This window comes from Apodemus sylvaticus, chromosome 3, assembly GCF_947179515.1.
Source record: "Apodemus sylvaticus chromosome 3, mApoSyl1.1, whole genome shotgun sequence".
Classification (NCBI taxonomy): Eukaryota; Metazoa; Chordata; class Mammalia; order Rodentia; family Muridae; genus Apodemus; species Apodemus sylvaticus.
Genome location: NC_067474.1, coordinates 118612959 through 118634753, shown reverse-complemented (window position 1 = coordinate 118634753; position 21795 = coordinate 118612959). Strand labels below are relative to the sequence as shown.

At 39.5% G+C, this 21795-nt stretch overlaps 1 protein-coding gene across 3 annotated transcripts in view; it reads right to left on the bottom strand.

The window, feature by feature from the left end:
• Positions 1–4121: 4121 nt before the first annotated feature.
• Positions 4122–21795, bottom strand: part of Oma1 (OMA1 zinc metallopeptidase) — a 52779-nt gene continuing 35105 nt past the window's right edge. For 2 of the 3 annotated variants that reach the window (XM_052176875.1, XM_052176876.1), the window contains exons 8-9: positions 15734–15883; positions 4122–4565 (exon numbers count right to left, since the gene is read on the bottom strand). In XM_052176875.1, coding sequence (XP_052032835.1) covers positions 4353–4565; positions 15734–15883 — 363 coding nt within the window. In that variant the 3' untranslated portion in view covers positions 4122–4352. Of the gene's footprint in view, positions 4566–10901; positions 11006–15733; positions 15884–21795 lie in introns of all 3 variants that reach the window. The other variant, XM_052176877.1, reaches the window with a different exon arrangement.

Sequence of the window (21795 nt, the reverse complement as noted above, 5' to 3'; positions counted from 1 at the left end):
GGGCGACAGGCATTGAAGCCTTCCCATGTACTAATGTATGACATATGTCAATTAATTAATAACTTTTCTTAATCTCTAGTTTTCTCATTTGTAGAACAGAAACACTTCCCACCCTTTCTGGCTTTATGAAGTCCACCAAGGGAAGTGGCAACATGGATGAGAGGCACTTTTCGGAGTCAGAAGATGAAGGTTGGACTCACAGCTGTGCCATCAACAAGCAAGCAGTGCTGGACACACACCGCTTAATACCTTCCAGTTTGGCATCCTAGATTTAAAAAGAAAAGCAATACCGCTCCACATGAGAATGCAGTACTACAGAAAGGACAATGGCTTACAAATCAGCAGCCCTTTTATTCCAACCCCAGCTCAGCTCTCTTCTTGAAGGTGATGCTAGACAACTTACCTAGTTCCTGCAAGCTTTTTTCTTCTTATAAATCAGGAGCATTTATCCTTTCAATCTCGAAGGCTGGTTTCAAAGGCATGATTCAGATGAAAACAAACCTAGCATAGTCGAGCAAGTATACAACTGCAAACTTACCATCATAGCAATGTGGCATGTAGTCTACACCGTTACTGCTCAGATTAACCATTTTTGGCCAACTTTTAAAAAAATGAGCTTGTATCTTTGCCTGCTAAAAGAGACCAAACACATCAGAGTTCAATTCTAGGCTTGCTACTCACTGACCAATCTAGATGCACTGTGGCTGCAAAGCTCCAACCCTGTGACGTGATTCTGTTTGGGTGCTGGAGACCACATCCATTCTCAATCGCAATGTTGGATGCTATGTCTGAGGTCCAGGGAAGTTAGGATGATCCCAGCTGCTACCATAGTGACTGTTTCAGCAGACAGTTGTGTTGAATGTGCTTCAAGGGCTGCAGGGGCAGTCACCCTTCACACTGGTAAAGCATGCGGCCCCGGGAGTCGCTGGCAGCCATCTAGATATCATCCGAGCCAGAGTTCAGAGAAACTGAAGAAAATGAGCGACTTTGATGACCTCATGATGCCCTGTATTAAACTGTATCCCAAATTAGTATCTTCTGGGAAGTTTTATTAGGTGAGAAAATATATTTTCTTGATAGAATTTGAGTTTATTTGTCTGTTCTTACTAGGAAAAAAAGTTCCTAATCTATTAATGGTTTAATCTAAATGAGTTTTCATTATCCGTCTAAACGTCAGCTTCTTGATCCACCGTGGGAATGGGCGTGGCATGAGGTTGCAATGAGGTCAAGAGTGCTTTCAGCACTGCTTTAGAGTCAGGATTTACAGTGCCTGCTTTACCAATGAAGAAATGAGAAAATTTCTTGGCACCCACAGGTACTTCTTGGGTATTAAGCAGAAACTTCACAAAGTATGGTTCCTTCTTTAAAAATAATCTTTTTGGCCGGGCAGTGGTGGTGCACGCCTTTAATCCCAGCACTTGGGAGGCAGAGACAGGTAGATTTCTGAGTTCAAAGCCAGCCTGGTCTGCCGGGAGCCATCCTCAGAACTCAATGCCAAGAACTCTCCATACCAGGAGCCATCCCCACCTGGCTCTCAATGCCAAGAGACCTCGATACCAGGAGTCATTCTCACTTAGATCTCCATGCCAGGAACTATTCCTACGTAAATCTCAAAACCCCCTCCTTTTGAAGTTCATCTGTAGATAGGTTACTGTAGCAACCCCTTTCCACTTCACCGCCTCATGACCCCCCTTTTATCATGCCAACATTCCAACAGCAATAACTTTACCAGAAATTATGAGAAACTGTTTCTTAGAAATGATGCCAACCCCCTGAGATTGTTCCCCCCTTTACCCCTCCCAAACCTTGTATGCTTCCCTTTATATTGACTTGTCTGAAAATTAAAGTTTGACAGCTTGATCAGAACTAGACAGGCTGTCCTGCCTCTCTCTTGTGTCTTGTCGCCCCATCGCCTTTCCTCTAGGTGGCTTAAAGGAACCCTGTTGACTGTCCTGCGGGTCGGGACACTGGTCTACAGAGTGAGGTGCAGAACATCCAGGGCTATATAGAGAAACCCTGTCTCGAAAAACCAAAATAAAATAAAATGAAATAAAATAAAATAAAAATCTTAAAAAATAATCTTTTTGAACAAATTATTTATATTGATCATATAATGGAAATAAAATATGAACTGGATGCCTATAATGTACCAAGCAGTATTAGGCATAAACATATAGTGGTAAATACATACATCTGGATTACAGGAGAAGTTAGATTAAGTTTGTACCTGGGAACTATTGTCTTCCTAATCCTAACAGCTGAGCTAACTGCCCAGTATCTACATGTTATATTCACAGGAAAAAGCACAGTCAGTAACAAAAATTATACAATGAAAAGTACATAACACTTAAGAACTTGAATGTATCTTACAGTTAATGGCTATTTAATTTCTCCTAAGAGACTACAGGACATCCTAAGATGAAATCAAATGTTTTTCTGATTTCATATATATCAAAAGATGTTACCCTTAATTTATCTATGTTCTTTCTGGTATAATGTCAATTTGTATGCAATTTCTAAGAATTCTGAACAGTACAATTAGCTTTTTCAGGGAGACAGAAGAAAAGCTAAGACTAGGGACTGTGGTATACTGTATTTTCGAAAATTTTCTGGGAAATTGAATGGTATGCTTTACTATTTACCTGTGGATGATATTTTTCCAACATCTTTGCACATCATGGGATGGCTTTTACAAAACTTTACAGTAGTGTAAAAAATGGCAACACAGGTAACAGCTACTGTGAAACTACTCTTTCAGCTGCTGTTTTGTGTGCAGATCAAGAAACACTTTATAAGCCGGGCAGTGGTGGTGCATGCCTGTAATCGCAGCACTCTTAATTCCAGCATTCAAAAGGCAGAGGTAGGTGGATCTCTGTGAATTTGAAGCCAGCCTGTTCTATAAAATGAGTTTTAGGATAGACAGGGCTACACAGAGAAACTCTGCCTTCAACAACTCTCCTCAAAAAAACATATGAAAAGGGAAGATGGAGAGTTAGGCCGGGTAGTGGTGGCGCACACCTTTAATCCCAGCACTTGGGAGGCAGAGGCAGGTGGATCTCTGAGTTCAAGGCTAGCCTGGTCTACAGAGTGAGTTCCAGGACAGCCAGGGCTATACAGAGAAACCTTTTCTCAAAAAAACCAAATCCAAAAAAAAAAAAAAAAAAAACTTTATAAACAAGACATAAATTGGCTCATATTTGACAACTAAGAATCAGGAGACACCCCAAGTGAGACTTCACAAGCTTTAGTGGTAGGGACCTGCTGTGCCACTTTATCCTACCCCAAGGTTTTCATGAAAATTGACAGAAGGATCTAAGGCGACTTAGAAAGCCATCCTGCAGACAACGAAGTGCTCTCTGATTTTATACTTATACGATGTTCACCTATATTGAAGCTAACAGATAAACAAGATTGCAATTTGATCCTTGTCCTTTTATAGCTTGCCTTTGGTACCTGAGAGTTGTTCAAATGGGCAAACTGGAAGCAGAGATACAATTTTGTTCTTTCAGGTAAGTGGACACATTGCTAAGCTTCTCCAAGCCCATTTATAAACATAAAATGAAAATCAAACTTACCTCTTCTGATTTTGAAATAATTGAGATAAAAAGAGGTTAGCTCGGGGACTAGAGAAATGGCTCAGTAGTTAAGAATACTTATCACACAATCAGAAGACCCAGGCCCAGTTCTCAGAACCCACATCAGGTGGCTCACAACAGCCTATAACTCCAGCTCTAGGGATCTAATACTCTTTCTGGTCTCCTTGGACATCACATGAAGTTGGTTATAATTCCCACTCATATACATAATTAAAAGTAAAACAAATGTTTTAAGAGCTCAGCCCATAGCAGTTACTCATAAAAAGTATTTTCTTGCACCTCTAATTCTCTAACCAAATTATCTATTTAATATCTTTCAAGAAAACCATCCCTCTAAAAGATGAAACCTATGTTCACAAATTTGAGAGTAAAAATAAAACTAATAATTCACATTTTCTACACGGCTCGGTCATCAGACTGTCAGTTCCTATTTCATAACCATACAGACTCCAAAACCCACTTTAGGCTGAGCAGGAAGCTCTTTATAGTAATCACTACAAACTAAGGCAAGAACAGATGACAGTGAAATGTATAACATCAATTTATTCTGTGACTTTTTCCTCGTTGGCAGTATTTTAAAATAGGTTGAAACACATCAATATTTCATGAAAGGTAAAAATCTAGAAAAATCCAGATAATATCTGTAATATCATTTGAATATCCATTTTTTTCTTGAAAACATCATTTTTAAGAGTTGCATAAGAATGAAAAGGCTCACTGAGCTCCTCACGGAACCCAAGATTCATTCACTTCAGTTCAACCTGCAGTTCTTTTCTCAAGTACGTATGTCAGTGGTATCTGCTCCTGCTTCTGAATGGGGAGAGCATCCGATTTCTGCTTTTTGACAGTGATGTTTAGGTGCTCTTTCTCTGAGTCTTCAAGAAAACGCTTCACAGTAAGTTTAAACAGTAGCCGAGGGTCTGGTCCAGAGAGTGGTGGGCAATTGCAGACCTCCCGAAGTTTGAGAGCCTACAAAGAAGCAGACAACGCAGTTCCTCACATGGTCTGCATATAGACAGCCATAAGTTAAAGAACATTCCTGTGCATTTGAACAGAAGTTAACGTGAGCACAGCACAGGAAGAAGCAGCACATGTAATCACTTTCCATGGTCTGACCCATAACCATTACTTTTATACAGCAGACATATGTGCAATAGCCACATGTTGGTGTAAACATCTCAGAGAGAACAGCACCCTTAGCTGATCCTAAGTACAGTGTCAGACTAACAGGGCTCTGAAGACTAAGAGAGTCTCCAGACTCTCCAACACAAGAAAAATAATAGAATGTGTCCATGTCTGGACACACTGAAGAAAACCAGCAACCAAGTTACTCACAGCTGTGACCTTCTAGGGTTAAATTGCTGCTAATGACAGAGAAAAAGCAGAAAAATCAAGATCACAACAATTTTTAACTCTAGGGAGAATAAATGTTGTGGGGAAAGGAAGAGTAATTGTAACACACTGTGGAAGTTGGTTGTAACTAGTGTTTATAGTTTAAAATATCAAATCTTGAATCAACCCAAATTACAATTTCATCACTTGGGGAAGAAGAGAGAAGCATGGGGGGTGAGGTGGGGGGGGCGTTGACAGTGGTGAGAAGAAAGGCTGATCTAGTTCTCTGCAGTGGAAAAAAATAGAAGGCTTAAAACTGGAACTTTAGGAAACAGCAGCATAAGCATGTAATTTACATATGCTGGGAAAACCCAAAACAGCATGGAACGGCATACAGAGAGTTGCTACTGTAATGGGGCAGGGTCTCTGACTTATGCTCCACATAACCAGCCCCAGGAACAACCTAGCTCTATACCAAAGTGTCCATTATGGTATAGAAGGAGGAAGACAGAAAAACAGGCATGGAGTGTCAGGACAGAGAGGAAGTCTATCTACTATAAAGCTGGAAACATACCACAGCACATGTCCAGATGTACAGACTGTATAACCCCGTGGATGAGCCACGTGTGGAGGTAAATGCCTATAACCAAATCACTTAGGAAGTAGCCTCGGAATTTCAGGGTTATCCTCAACTATAGAATGAGTTTGAGGCTGGTCTGGGTTAGATAAGGTCCTATCTCAAATGTTTTTTTAAATTTATGCCTAAAATTTCACTAAAAACAACAAAAAAAAATCTATTTTTTTTTTTACAAGTACAGTTAGAGGCTGGAGAGATGGCTCAGCAGTTAAGAGTACTGACTACTCTTCCAGAGGTCTTGAGTTCAATTCCCAGTACCCATATGGTGGCTCACAACCATCTGTAATGGATCTGATGTCCTCTTCTGGTGTGTCTGAAAATAGCTACAGTGTACTCATATAAATAAAATAAAATAAAATCCTTTTAAAATGTCTATTTAAAAGTAGAGTTAGGTTGGAAATAAAAAGGTTGAAACTTTTGCTTTTGTCTAGTATTCTTTTATGTTAATGAATTTTGTACCACATGCTTCTTTGAATGGACTTTCTACTGAATACATGTGCTTCGAAAATGTTGGAGCTGTTTCCTTAATCGCCAGAAAACCTGTATTCTTCATAAAGATTTCCTATCACGGCTTCCTCATGTGTGGACTACTCCATTCCACTTCCTCCCAAGAAAAATTATATTATAGGTCATCTATTATACATATATATTATACACATATATGCAAAATCTTCTGAATTTCTAGATTTTTGGCTATCTTCCTGTATGTTTCATTACATTTCAGTATGCTGACATCTTTTCTCTTCAATAAATTCAAATCTATCCTATTACATAAATCTTCACATTTCTTTAAGAATAAGACTTTTCCCATGTGTACCTAGAATATGCCTTCCACTGCCTTTCTTTTCTATCTGATACTATGCACTATTGCACATAAGGGCCACTTCATAAATGCAGGCTGGATTCTAAACTAAATAATAATTTTAATAAATGCTGTAAAAATGTTATACAGAGCCTACAATTTTTGAGAAAACAGAAAGATAATCCAATAGCAAGAACAGACAGCTCAGAATCCTGGGGAAGGCTGAAGATAAGTGTGAAACTGGCCAGCCTCAAAGATCCCAACAGCTGGGAGAGCCACAGGCAGCCACTGTTCATTCTGTTCCTTACTCCGCACCAGTAATTTACAAACATTATCTAAGCATGTGTCACAATGCAAACTACTTTTTATTCAAGTGTCAAAGAAGTGAGTAGGGAAGAGTAAGGCCTTTACCCACAGACATACAAGTTCATAAAGCAGAACTTTGAAGAGTCTGCTAACCTAACAAGGTATGGAAAAAAGCAAAGGTGAGACCTCCGCAAAGTAAGGTCACCTGGGCAGAATTAAAGCAAAGACTCCTAAGCTCCTAAGCTCACCGCTATTTCTACACTGCTGCTTGCTGTGAGCATCTTTTTCTCATTACTGGCAGTAATTTCTTACAGATAGTATCACCTAAGCAGTGCAAGCACTACTCGGTTCTACTGCAAAGTGTCCTGTTTTTAGCTATTATGTATTATTATTCTGTATCCTAGGGTCATTTAAGTATTCACTAGGCATCTCAGACACTGTGGGCGCTACCAGGGAGACCACAGGGAACAGGGGCCATGTATTTCAAGGTAGAAGACTGTCAATCAACAGTAAACAAGATCACTCTAGTTTGAACAGGGAGGATGACTGCATGGGAGACAGGCTATTTGACACAGAGGGGCCAGAAAACACTTCTTTGGGGAGGTGATACCTAGAACAGAGAAATCCACAACAAGAGGCTCTCAAGAAGAAAACAAGCCTCGTGTGAAATGACCGGAGCCAAGGAAAACCTTGGAGCATGATAGGCATAAGCAAGATGGACGGTATCAAGTCATGTGACTGGATGACTATGGGACTGGCTGGCTAGTTTTTGTCATTTTTCTAGAGTCGCTGTGCAAGAGAGAACGTCAAATGCAGAATTATATCCATCATATTAGCCTGTAAGTATGTCTGTGGGGGCACTTTCTTGATTAATGATTGCTACAGAAAGGTTCGGTGACTGTGGACAGAACCACTTTTACACTCCTGGTCCTGGATTATATAGGAAAGCAAGCTGAACAAGGACGATAAGCAAGTAAGCAAGCGGCACCTACACCCCACCTCCCCAGCCCTCCCCCAACACATATTTCGGTCCCTGACTCTAGATTCCTGTTATGTCTCCCTTTAGTGATGGCTGTGACCTAAATAAGCCCACTGCTCCCCAAAACTGGCTTGACCAATGTTTCATCACTGCAACAGGAAGTAGCTACCACAGGGTAGTTTCTTATTCTATACTCCGTGAAAGAACACTGGAAGGTTTTAGGCATGAAAATAACCTTGAAAAGATCATTCTGTTTACATGGTAGAAACAAGTCACTAACAGAAACAAAGAACCAGGGAGCCGGAAAGGGAGAGACTTGCAGGAGCTAGGAGAGATGATGGTGGCTTGTCCTAGGTAATGGCCATGGTGAAGGACCATGGAGGTTCTAAATGCACCACAGAGGAAGCCCACAGACTGACATGGACAAGATGCAGAGGCCAAGGCAAGTTCTGCTCTCATGTGCCTTTAAGATGCCACCTATGAATGTGAGAACAATTTAGTTGCTTGTAAATAATAACTGTGATACATCCCTGCCTTGTTTGCTGATGAATGATCCCAGTTCATAAATTTTTAGAGACATTTTAATCAAATTGTTGAAACAAAATCATCCATGCTCATAAAATGAATCAGATAGTTGATGTCCCTTTTGATATTTTGATGCTAGAATTAATTGGTCACTAGGTAACTGTTCTTTGTGCTTGTGGACAAAGACTCAGGTGAAGCCTCACAATGGCCTGGAGCCCTTTACTTGGCTAATTTGCTATGACTCTTCAAGTTTCTAAAATTAATTTTTATTTGACTTATTGACATCTTACCTCTTTCTAAAGTTAGCCTAAGGAGGTTCATTGTAGCATACTGCAGTTCTTACAGTTTGCTGAACCTAATGTGTTAGTCCATATATAAACATACATACACACAACACACATTTTTTTTTGAAACTAGGCTTCATGTCTATATACACATTTTAACTCTGATTTTAACATGAGTTATTAACTAATATCATTTGGCTAAAAAAAAATCACCAAATATTTGCCTTCTTTTAGTTATTTTAAAAGTAATAATAATGAAATTATATTTGTCCATGGAAATGAAGGCAAACCATGCCTGGTGGGAAGTAACTGCTTATTGCCCTACAAGTAGAGCTATTTTTACAGCTGGTTATGTTTCTTATTGATTATATACCTATTAATACATATCAAAATGGCTGCAGAATGGCTAAAGAGTGGTAGGGAGAGAAAGGGAAGGAGAAGAAACGAGAGAGAGAGAGAGAAAGAGAGAGAGAGAGAGAGAGAGAGAGAGAGAGAGATATGAATGGATCCTTTCCTGAATCTTGGGGTCTACTGGCAGAAGGAAGATCACGTCAAAAACTGAATATGCCAGAGGGAACAATTTTCTGAAACCTAACAGTATCTTTCAAGGTTTGAGAAATTCTAGAGCAAGAATTTTTTTTGTTTTGGCCTGAACAGTCCCATGGATTCACAGAATTTCTGACCAGCCTATTTGGTGGCAGGTCCTATTACTGGATTAGATAAATCCAAGCTCACTTTCCTTCACTTGGGTAGAGATGTGTTCCTCCATCTGCAAGTCTATATAACAGTGTTTGGATTTAACGGGCCTCCATCTCATATAGAAGCTCTTATTTTACATTATGGTTGCTGAATTACTTTATACTAGTTATAACATTTACCATTTTCCTCATTAGTTAATGATTTAAATAAATACTTAGGTAGGTTCATTAAATATTTATATGATGGGCTGGAGAGATGGCTTAGCAGCTAAGACCACTGGCTGCTCTTCCAGATGTCCTGAGTTCAATTCCCGGCAACCACATGTGGCTCACAACCATCTATCCTAGGATATGATGCCCTCTTCTGGCATGCAGGTGTATATGCAGATAGAGCACTCATACATAAAGTAAATATTAAAAAATACTTATATGAATCAGGATTACACTTCTCAAAAATATTTATCTTGCAAATAATTTATTTCTTTTCAAAAACTACAAGCTATAAGCTGAAGTCTGACTAGTCTTTGAGATAGCTATCCATTAGGAAATACAAGTAACTCAGAAATTTCAGTAAATAAACAAAGGCAGCTAAAAGGCTGCTTCAACATAGGTACGTTACTCTTGGGAATGAGAAGGAAGGCAAGGTTTTTGAATAAAACTTTCTATCGTCAGCCCCTTGTGCCAGAAGAATGAGAAACTCCTAGCTAGGCCGTGTGGCACAGGCCTGTGACCCCAGCCCTCAGAATGCAGCGTCAGGGGTCCTGCCTCTAGATCAGGATCAGCCTCCTCTACAGAGCACAGGTCCAGAAACAAAGCCAAGAGTGATACAGCCTGGTAGTCTGCCCAACACCGATGAGTCCGAAGGGCACAGTGTGCTGTCACATGGGAACCTAATAAAGCAGCTCATAGAAGCAGAGGACATGGTGACCACCAGGGAAAGAAGAGACGGGGAGAGGCTAGTCAGGGAGCGACATTTCAGTGAGGTGAAAGAAGGAAGTTCTGAGTGCCACTGTGCAGTCAGCAAGAGCACCAGTAACAGTGCACACGTGAAACTGTCAAGAGTGAGGGCATGGGCTGTCACCCTCCAGAACTCTGAGGCAATGGGTCTGCTTGTTAGCTTGACCTGACCATTCCACGATGTGTACAAACATCACGCATCATGTTGTAGCCCATAAACAATATTTCAAAAGGTTAAAAGGAATGAGCAATGAGCACATGTGTTTTTTTAAGGCACTGGCTGCATTTATTTCTAGTAACAACTAAATATGAACCAACTGCTAGCATACACTCAGATTTTTCTACATGCTACATCAAGTAAAACAGAAATTACTTATTCATAAAATATAAATGATAACTGAGTGAAAGAAAGAAGGAGAAATGCAGAGGGCTTGGTGATCAGATTAAAAGCTTCTGCTGAAAACAGAAAGGAAGATATTGGTGCAGGGCGGGGTAGAGGGTCACCTCCATTTTAAACATAAATCACTACTCTTTCTTGCCTTATTCGTACGAGCAATTTTTTTCTAATGGTCCATTCATTTCAGCCACAGTGTTTTTTAAGGCTTTACACAATGTTGCTGTCAGGCTTTCTGGCTTCATATGATTCAGAGGCCGATTCAATTACGGTAGCTGCTGTTCACTCCCCAGCACCCTCCATGCCAGACAGAACGAGAGTTAGTGAGGTGAGCAGTGTATGTTCTTACACATGGCCAACAGTGACATTTCACGGTAATTCTAACACTTACATTCTGTGTTCCTGAGATGCACAATATTAATGATTTATTCATTTGTTTTATCCAATTACAAATGCATAAGAATGATTTACACATGAGTTCAACTTCCCAGCTGCCTGAAAGTTTAAAGGATTAAAAACAAAATGAGGTTAAAATTAATGCATTTACAGCCTGCTACCAAGTGACTCTCATGCCTAGAGATGGAATGTTGTTTACAAATGAAATACTTAGAAACAAATTCCATTCAAATTATGATTATAATTATATAACCTTACACAACAATTCCAGATTAAATGTTTCCACTCTGTTACCATTGCCCACCCCTCGCGCCCTCATGAAGAGCAACAGCAGGGAGCAAGAAAACCAGTGAGAAGACAGAAAAAAATCATCTGAAGGCTTTTGATTTCAAAATAAACCTTTCAACAAAATTTGTTATTCACAGTAATTCATATTTTATAAAATACTTAAATAAGGTATTTCTTTCAAGGACAAATTATGATGTACATAAACTCAAAGTCTAAACAGCATAATTGTTAATTCTGAAGCCCACGCTATGAAACATCAACAGGTTGGTACAACATCTGCTCTTCAGTTTTTCACTCAAGTTGTTATGGTAACCAAAATATGTGGAGTATGTTTCCTAAATCTAACTGATTATTTCAAGTAAATAAAATTATATCATATCAGCTTATCAACACAAATAATATTATTACTACAAACCTGTATTTATCATTTTCAAATACTAGTGGATCACACAATTATATTTATGCATGTTGCTTTTCCCCAGAATTCACATAAAAATTAGTAAGGGTATTTTTCCCCTAATTTGGGGATTCTATCTTTATTTAAAAATAAAATAAGAAGCCATCATGGTGGCATGTGCCTTTGATCCCAGTACTTGAAAAGCAAAGGGGAGGGGGGAAAGGGGATCTTTGAGTTTGAGGCCAGCCTGGTCTACAGAGTGAGTTCCAAGAGAGTCAGGACTTCATAGAGGGACTCTATCTTAAAAACAAAAACAAAAAACAAAACAAGAAAGGAAGCAGCTATTCTCTGAACAATATACTATACCATATTCCTCCAAAATAAAGTGAATGTTCAAGTCAGGACACAACTACAGTCTCTGCTCAGAACCCTCAATTAACGCCCCATCCCTGAACAGTCAGAGAGATCACTGGGACCACTTTTTCTCATCATCCAATTTTAGTTTCTTCTTTTAATGTGTGTGTGTGTGTGTGTGTGTGTGTGTGTGAGAGAGAGAGAGAGAGAGAGAGAGAGAGAGAGAGAGAGAGAGAGAGAGAGAGAGAGTGAGTGTGTGTGTGTGTGTGTGTGTGTGTGTGTGTGTGTGTGTCTGCGTTTCGATGTTTGTAAATGCAGACAGACGGAGGTGCCACCTGGAGGTCAGAGGACATTTTCAGGTGTTGGTTATCACCACTTTTTAAAACAGAGAAAGTGAACAATTTCTTGTTCACTGTTGTATACACCAGGCTAGCTGACCTGAGTTTCTGCGGATTCTCCACCTCCAATTTCACCGTAGGAATGCTGGGATTAGAGACCATGCCCAGTTTTACATAGGTTCTAGAGATCCAAACTCATGACTCACTAAACTATCTCCCAAGCCTAGCCATTCCTGTTTCAACTGCTTTCCCAACAGCCCTTCCATCTTTGCTCACACAGTGACTGTACACCCACAAATAGATTATTTAAGCCTTAACCCCCAACATACGCAAATTTAGGGACAGAGTTTACAAGGAAGTAATTAAGGATAAACTGGGTCCTAAGTATGGGATCCTTATCCAACAGGACTAGAGTCTTAGCAAGGACAGACTCCAGAAAGCCTCCCCTCTTGTCCATCTCCTGCACTGGAGAATAAGCTTGATGAAGATATGGATCTCTCTGAACTTGCCACCACAAAACCTACAATATAGTAAGTGATTCAGCATCTGTTGAATGTATAACACATTTAAATATCTTTAATGTTAACAAGCTATAGTAAGAAATATATTTTATAATGGCATTCAAAGAATCTGATAAAATACTTATAATCCTTAGCACATGAAATTAAAAATTAAAGACACCAATATTTATGTTCCTATCACAGAGCCACACAGTCTTTCTTTCTTGGTCTTCTCCCCACACATCTGATCCACAGCAGGCTCTATGCTCCCTACAACTAAGCAGAGGGTCCCTATGAAGGACAAATTCGCCCTTCCCTTGGTTCTCTTCTCAGTTCCTAGGTGAACTTGCCAGTTTCATCACTTTGCCTCTGGAGAGCAAACTCTGAAAGCCCTGTGTCTGCTAAAGCCAGTTTGAGCTCTAGACCTCAGAAATGCACAGGGTGTCTGACTAACCACATGTCGGTGGAGAGAAGCCATTAGTAAAATTCAACCCTGGACTTGTTTTAGAAAACATGCCAAGTAAATGATCGTGTTAAGAATGTAGTCTTCTGTGGCATGTACACGCACACCTTACATATATGGCTGCTTTCTTCCATTACAGAAATCAGGCCTAGGAGAACAGCATGTTTCAATCTTTACGACTGTGTGTTCTAATTAACAGTATACCCTTGTACTAACTATCATTCTCACTTCAACTACTGAATTATTCCCAAAGTTGCAGTAGAGTTTTATTGCTTTCAAATTGAATTTAATCACTTGGGGGGAAAATATAAGAAATTTACCTGCAGTTTTCAAATTAAATTTCTGAACTGGGATGGTTTATTTTTAGAAGAAGAAAAAAAAAAAAGCCTGCCCTGTTTTCCTTCTTCACTGGCTCCCAAATAGCATTTGCTTTCTCCAGCCATGTTCCTGTGCTCTCTAAGCAACTCATGACTATTTCACAGACCTCCCTAAAGAACCGTTTTAAAACCTGTCTGAAGATCCTCAGTGATTTGGTGAAAAGATAACTTTAGAATTTTGGGTAGGCTTCAAATCACAGCTGGCTAGTAGAATTCATTATCTAATTTAAACAAGCCACGTTGTTTAAAATTGCACTGAATTAAAATAAAATGAACTTCTGTGAGTTGTGACTTTAGAGACAAGCCAGGGCCTCTCTGGGGCATTTAACATCCAGGGTCCTCGTTGGCCCTCAGTAGAATCTATGACTGGTGACACATATATATACTGCCCTGTTTAGGTGAGTAATTTACTACAGATTATATCAGGTAAACTTTACTACTATTTTTGTTATATTTTTCCTTCATGTTAAGGATCTAAATAATATTTGAGTCAGATAAAAGATGCTACTCAAAGTTTGTGCCTTTCAAAATCCACATGTTAAAATCTACATCAATTTGATATTCTTATAAAATGAAGCCTTTGAGGTATAATCAGGCCATGAAAGTTGACCCCTCACCAACAAGATTAATGCCTTACTAAAAGATGCTCTTATCAAAAGTCCTAGCATAGGGGTTCATGCATGTAGTCCAACACTGGGGAAACTGAGGTAGAAAGATCTCAAGTTCAAAACCACCTTCAGCTGCATGGTGAGACTCTGACTTAAAACACAACAATATCCGGGCGGTGGTGGTACACGCCTGTAATTCCAGCACTCTGGGAGGCAGAGGCAGGCAGATTTCTGAGTTCAAGGCCAGCCTGGTCCACAGAGTGAGCTTCAGAACAGCCAGGGCTACACCGAGAAACCCCGTCTTGAAAAAGAAAAAAAAAAAAAAATTCCAAAAAAAAAAAAAAAACAAACAAAAAACCAAAAACACAACAATAAATAAAGGATGGATAGATGGATAGATGGATGGATGCATGAACAAACTCATTCTAGACCGCATTTCCTAATTCCTGTTTCTAAATTTAGAAGAAAATTCCCACTATTTCTAAGCCACCCAGAGATGGAAATGCAGATCAGAGGATAGAGTTCCTGTCTAGCACTCATGAAGCCTGAGCTGTATCCCCAGCCCTGTACAAAACCAGGTAAAATAGTACAGGTCTACACTCTCAACTCTCAGCCTCAGTTACACAAAAGTTTGCAGCCAGCTGAGGCTCATAAAGACTGTCTCAGACAAACAAACAAACAAACAAAAAATAACTAACAAGAGCCAGACATGAAGGAACACATCTTTAATCCAAGAACTTGGGAGACAAGGCAGAACAGGAGGATCTCTGTGAATTCTTGGCCAGGTTTGTCTACATAGTAAATTCCAAGCTAGCCACTACTTTGTAGTATGACTTTGGCAAAAAGAAAAACAAAACAAAAAAACCAAAAAAAAAAACAAACAAAAAAAAACAAAAAAAAAAAAAAAAAAGGAAAAAAAAACACAAAGAGTTAATACCCATTTCTTCCAAAACCAAAAATTAAAGGAAGACCAAATAAGACCAAATTATGTTCAGTATATTGAAAAAAAATGCCTAAAGTTGTCTTCTTTTCCATTTTTACTTTGTTTTTTTCTTTAAGACAGGGTCTTATGTCTCATGAGATCTCATGACCTCAAACTCACTGTGGAGCCAGGGATGTCCTTCAACTCTTGATTTTCCTGTCCCCACCTCCCAAGCACTGGTGTTACTGGTGTTCATCACCACACCCAGTTTGCAAAGTACTTGAGGTACAATACAGGGTTTCCTGGATGCTAGGCAAGCACTCACCAACTGAACCCATCCAGGCCATCTCAGGTTTTAAGACATTACCAAGTTAGTTACAATTCAGAGTCAGACACAAGAGTTAGGAAACTCAGTGTCCATAGCAATTTGTTCCCCAAGGCTTATAGGTAAATAGAACTTTCTTTTTCAGCCCAACTCTGTGGAACCAATAATCGATAATTATAGTAACCAAAATAACTGCACACTGAAATTTACTTTTTCTATACCAGAGAAGTAACAGCATCAGTGGGGTTAGCTCACCTGCGGAATGAGCCTGTCCAAGTACTCAGCTCGGTTCCCGTGAGAAGGATGTGTCGACAGCCACTCTGGCAACTTGGGGTAGCCAAGAAGACTCTCTGAGAACTCCATCTGCTGCCAAAACACTGAACTAGCTCTTACGTCCACACATGCCTAAACACAGAGTTAATAAAACACACAATAAGCTTAATTACTTCAACTTTAACTCAGTCAGGTATTCAAAGGGCTAAGGAGGGAGATCAAAGGGAAGAGGAGGTAGGAGAGAGAGGAAGGGAGAGGGAAGATGAGGGAGAGAAGAAGAAATATTAAGTTTATTTTTGTGTCACACATTTCAAAATTATTCTAATTTTCTACCACCTTTGTAACAAAAGAGTAGTATATGTTCACTACTTAAAAGAATAAAACCTCAATCTGGGAATTAAGCTCCTCAGCAGTGGAGCAACACGCACCTAGCACACTAGGCCCTGGCTTTGATCCCAGTCCTGCAAAGCAGAAGGAGGAGAAAAGTGAAGCTCAAACAAACTGCACTTCAGCGACAGAAGCCCAACACCCTGACCTCCACCCTGCAAACATTTTCAATAAGCCAGTTGACATTAAAAACATGTATTAAGGGGGAAATCTTCCATATAAATTAATGTTTCTATCAAAAAATAATCTATTATTAAACTTCACTAAAGAAATTTTATACTTAATGATGCTATTGGGAAGATTTTAATAAAGGTGAAGAAAATACTTAGTGTGTATCAAGCTGTCCAATTTTCTCAACTACATGCAAGAGAAAAAAATATACAGTTAGCCCATTCAAAACAAACTATTTTTAAAGGATGCCTATGGATCTAGTAGAGAAGGGGACATAATTCCATCATTAACTCACAGACACATGTTACACATACATGTAAGTACACAGAGCACTGTGGAAGGCTACTTCAGAACTGTTAACAGGAGCTGTCCTGGATGTCTAACTCAAGTGTCTGAGGTGGGAAGGAAGTAAAGATTTAATTCTGAACTATATTAAAGTATTTCTAATAATTATTTTTAAATCCTCCATAAGAGGACTTAGAGGGGTTTTTTTGAAGTCTGTTCAATTTTCTTGCAAATGCTAACAAAAAGACAAGTAAACTATTAACCTGTTCAATCTAAGTAACATAACTGAAGGCAATATTTAATATGTAGAACTAGACATTTAATATGTAGAACGAGAGAAAAAAATTATCCCAGTGCTTAACAAAAGTATTTCAAACTAAAAACAGCTTCACCCACTGTGTTTGTCACTAGCTGACCCTCAGAGTACATTAAAAAAAAAAAAATACTGAAAAAGCCAGGAGAGGATGCTTCTCAGAAACACAGACATCATCGCTTCTCGAAACCCAGACATCGACAGAGAGATGCAAGTATACCCACGACCAAGAGCATCATGGGCTGGGATTGTAGCTCAGCCACAAGAGAGCTGCAGGCCTGATGTGACCTCCAGCAGCTCACAGCTGGACACAGTGGCCATCCCTGCAATCCTGTATCATGGGAAGCTGACACAGGAGGGTAGGAAGCTCAAGGTCATCCTTAGGTACACACTGAATTTGAGGCTAGCCTGAGCTACATAAGACCCTATGTTAAGAAAAAAAAGAACAAACAAACAAAGAATACCATAGTACTTTGAAAAGAAACTTGATAGATTACAATAATGGACCCCAAATAAATAAAGATCTACAAAATGATTCACAATTGAATTTAGGATACACTGATAAGTAAGTTCAGTAAATAATAAAAAATAAAAGTAAAATCGAGCTAACAATTTTTAAAAAAAAGTCTAGCATACAAAGATAATTTAAAAAGAAAATTAGAAAATAAAAATACAATAACTAAACTAGAAAACTCAACAACAATCTTCGATGGTTATTCTTCTGGGACAAAGAGAGTATGGTAAAAGACAACATTCAAAACTATCCACAGGAACAAACCTGCTGAGAAAGGACACCTGTGTGAACCACGGGCCATCACCGAGAGGGCAAACATGCATATTATAGAAGGTGTAGGAAGACAAAGAAGGACTAGAAAAAGAATTTAAGAAAATGATGCTGGAAACTTTCAGATGTCATCACTCGAGGACGGGAAGTACAGCTGTTACCAGTCAAATTCAACCCAAAGGAGAACAAACATTGCTCTTTAAAAGGCTGTTTCCACACTGCCTATCAGAAGATTTCTCAGCAGAAACCCAGCAAAGAAAGAGAGATGACAACGTATTCAAGTGATAAATGAAATAATTGCCAACTAAAAGGCTTTTTTCCTACAGTGCTTTCATAAATGAGGAAGAAATGAAAACTTTCTCATACAAACGGAAGCTATAGAACAACTAGGGTATAGTGGCATGCACCTAATACCACATATGAGGTAGAAAGGAGACACAGTAAGACAGTCTCAAAGGCAAAAGGGTTCACAACCACTAGCCTCACCTTACAGGAATTGCAAAGGAAATCACTTAGACTGAAATACGAAATCAAATATAGCTGTTAAGTAATAATATGAAACAAAAGTCAAATCAGTGCTATACGTAAAACAAAGCCACTTGCAACAGCAGAATAAACACTGAAGATACCAGGCTAAGAAAAATGAACTGGGTACAGAATAAACAGTACCAACTCAACGTACATGAGGCATCTACAATAGGTAAACCCAGACAGGGCAGTGCTGTGATGAGGGACACAGCAGGAGGAGATGAGAAGCCACTGTTCACTGTTCACTGGACAGTAGGTTCTAGATACTTGCTCTGACACTGTTCCCAGAAGTCATTCTGTATTACACATTTAAATGTATAATTGAACAGATCTTATGTTATTTTTACCACAAAAAAAGGAGAAGGGAGCAGCAAGAAGGCTCAGTGGCTGAAGGCACTTGTCACCAAGCCTGATAAAGTAAATTTAATCCCCAGAGATTGTGTGGTAGAAGAGAACTGATGCCTACAAGGGCTTCTCTGACCTCCACATGTGCACCATAGAACATGCATGAATAAAGGCACAACAGATACATAAACAAACAAACCTAATGGGCTAGAGATGGCTTGGTGGTTAAGAGTACTTGTTGCTCTTACAAAGGATTCAGGTTCGATTCCCACCACCTAAAAGGTGGCTCAAAACTACTCGCAATTCCAGTTCCAGGGAATCCAGTGCCCTCTTCTGAACAGTGTGGGCACTGCACAGACATGGTGCATAGAGAACACACAGGCAAAAGTTACATATACAAAATAAAAACAAGCTGGGCGGTGGTGCCGCACGCCTTTAATCCCAGCGCTTGGGAGGCAGAGGCAGGGGGATTTCTGAGTTAGAGGCCAGCCTGATCTACAGAGTGAGTTCCAGGACAGCCAGTGCTATGCAAAGAAACCTTGTCTCAAACAAACAAAAACAAAAAGCAAAAAACAAACAAACAAAAAACCCAAACAAACAAAAACAAAATAAAACCAAATAAAATCTTTTTTAAAAAAGACAGGATCTCTCTATGTATCCTGGCTGACCAGGAACTTGCCCATATACCAGACTGGGGTTGGACTTAGAGAGCTTTGTCTGTCTATGCCTCCAAGTGCTGGTTTAAAAGTGTGTGGCTCATAAAAATCTTTTTTAAAATTACTATCTAATAAAAGAGAAGCCATTTACCAAGTTTGTAGGAGCATCTGAAGAAAAGCTAAGGCTCTTTCTAGACTACCTTTCCTTATTCAAACAGAGCCGGTGCTGATCACAAGTCCCAGGAAACATAGGGCAGATGTTGATGGGTAATGTGTTCTAGAAGGCTGCAGAATTAGAGGAGTGTCAAGACCACAGGGTTTACAACTAGTAAGACATGGGACTGAAATCCCGTCTACTTATTTGATTAACAGTGAACTATAAGTAGACTACAAGTTTTAACTATGCTAACTCCATCAGTCTTCATAACAACTTTAGGTGATGAGTAATGCTATTTTACATCAGTTTACAGAGCAGATGAGGAGAGTGAGGGACTGAGCCACAATCTGAACTCCAATAATCAGAAGCCAGTTAGTGCCCTGGACCAACAATTCAGTCTCCAAGGCCACCAGATTCACCCTCTGAAACTTAATGCTGCAGATCATCAGGATGAAAAGCAGCCAGTCCAGAACCCAGAGCAGTGTTTCTGTCCACCTTTCCTGGGTAGCCAGGAGCCTATGATAATTACAAGATGCTATGTATAGTCATAAGAGACAGTGTTATAAATTCATAAATAATGAAGGATCTAGTTAAGTCCATAGTATATTAACAATTTTAATGAATATACAGTAAAAGACATTAATTGACAATGAATTTCTTCTATTTGATTATAAACAACAGGATATGATATCCATAAGGCATATAGTACTATAAGAACTATCTTTAAAACCTGTACATTTCCCAACGCCAACATACTAGAGAAAGACCAAGCTGATGCTACCTCTATCCTACCTATGCCCAAAATGCTCACTACCACGTACGAACTGAAAGGGGCTCTGAACTTTGTAACTCTACTCATTAGCCTCCTGAACACAACTCCTCTTAGCCACCATCCCCTCAAGAGGAAAAGCCAAGATGAACAGTTCTGAGTCTTTTCTGAATGCTGGTAGCATTGTGCATCTGAACCAGATGTTCTAGCATCCTGTTTTCCAGACAGACATGTTGGAGGCAAGTCAATAATCTGAGACAGTAGTACAAAGGACTATTACAGAAGGGCCAAGATCTGGGAAAATACACTAAGAATGCTGTGATATTTAAAGGGAACAAAACAGGTATAAGAATAGGCATTCTTTTAGAGGTGATGCTATGGAAGACAAAAGCTGTTTCCAGTAGCTTAGAAAGAAGTCCTGCATCCCACAGGAATGCACATCCTCTTGGAACAGGGAGAATCGTCCCATCAGTGAGAGATGCACTGTGTCACTTAACTTCTGTCAGTCAGTTTCATTTGTAAAACCAAGAAGATAAAAGTACCTGTACCTTAATGGCTGAAACGAAGAGTACAGGAATTACTACACATAACCCACTCAGGACATGGCCCAACACGTAAATATTACTGAGACTAACTGAACACCATGGCCAGTGTCACCTGCACAGTCTTCAACAGCGAGTCAGTTCCTTCTCTGTGCATGGGCTCAGGTGTCCCAGCACTGAAGGCACACCTGCACTGTCCTCAGCATCTCCCGGAAGCCAGCTCCCTTCATCTGCACACATCAGCTTGTCCTATTGCATCTCCTGCTACAGTCAATCTTCTTCTGTAAGTCACTTGTTCTTTAACAAGTTTTTCCAGGCAATAATTTAAAACTGCTCTTTTACAATCAAATGTGATATAAATACTTGCAGCTGAATCGTTCTCAGTATTTGTCAATAGAAAATTGTATTTATTAATAACAATTAGTGTGTGCCAACACAGAAGAGAAATGGGTTGTTATTTCATGGTTCAATAACTCCAAGTCCTTGCCCAATCGTTCTGTATCTTCTGACTGCCACTGTGCTGGTTCTTCGGTCGGTACAGCTGGTAAAGTCCTAAATGAAACGTTTGTCTCTTGTAGTTTTTTCATAAGACTCAGTACTCAATGCAAATCCAACAATTAAAAATCAAATTAATACTCATTCTCTGAGCACAATGTATGTGTTGTCAAGTTACTATATAACATGTCTATGGAACGAGACTTTTTCATTTGCTGTTTATTCGTTCCTGAATGATAATCTAAGAACCTAGACACTCATCCAAGTACAACACAAAGACAGTTCGCTGTGATGAGACTCAGTACTAACCTGGAAGACAAGGGCCAGGAGTCTTGTTACTAACCAAATATGCTATTAGATAAATCACGTCACCACTTTGGACTCTAGTTTCCCTGCCTGTAAAAGGAGAAGTTGAGTTAAATTAGCTCCAGTTTTCCTCCCTAGTCCCAATGCTTATGGTTCTATAATGTACTGTTTTACAGGAATTTTAAGTTTGGGCTCTTATTTCTATGATAAAGGAGATTCTGCTGTTACCCAGTTTCTTCACTAGATGGTGCTATGAGCACAGCTATTTCGGGTCACTTGCAGAAAACAGCAAGCTTCCAGAAGGGT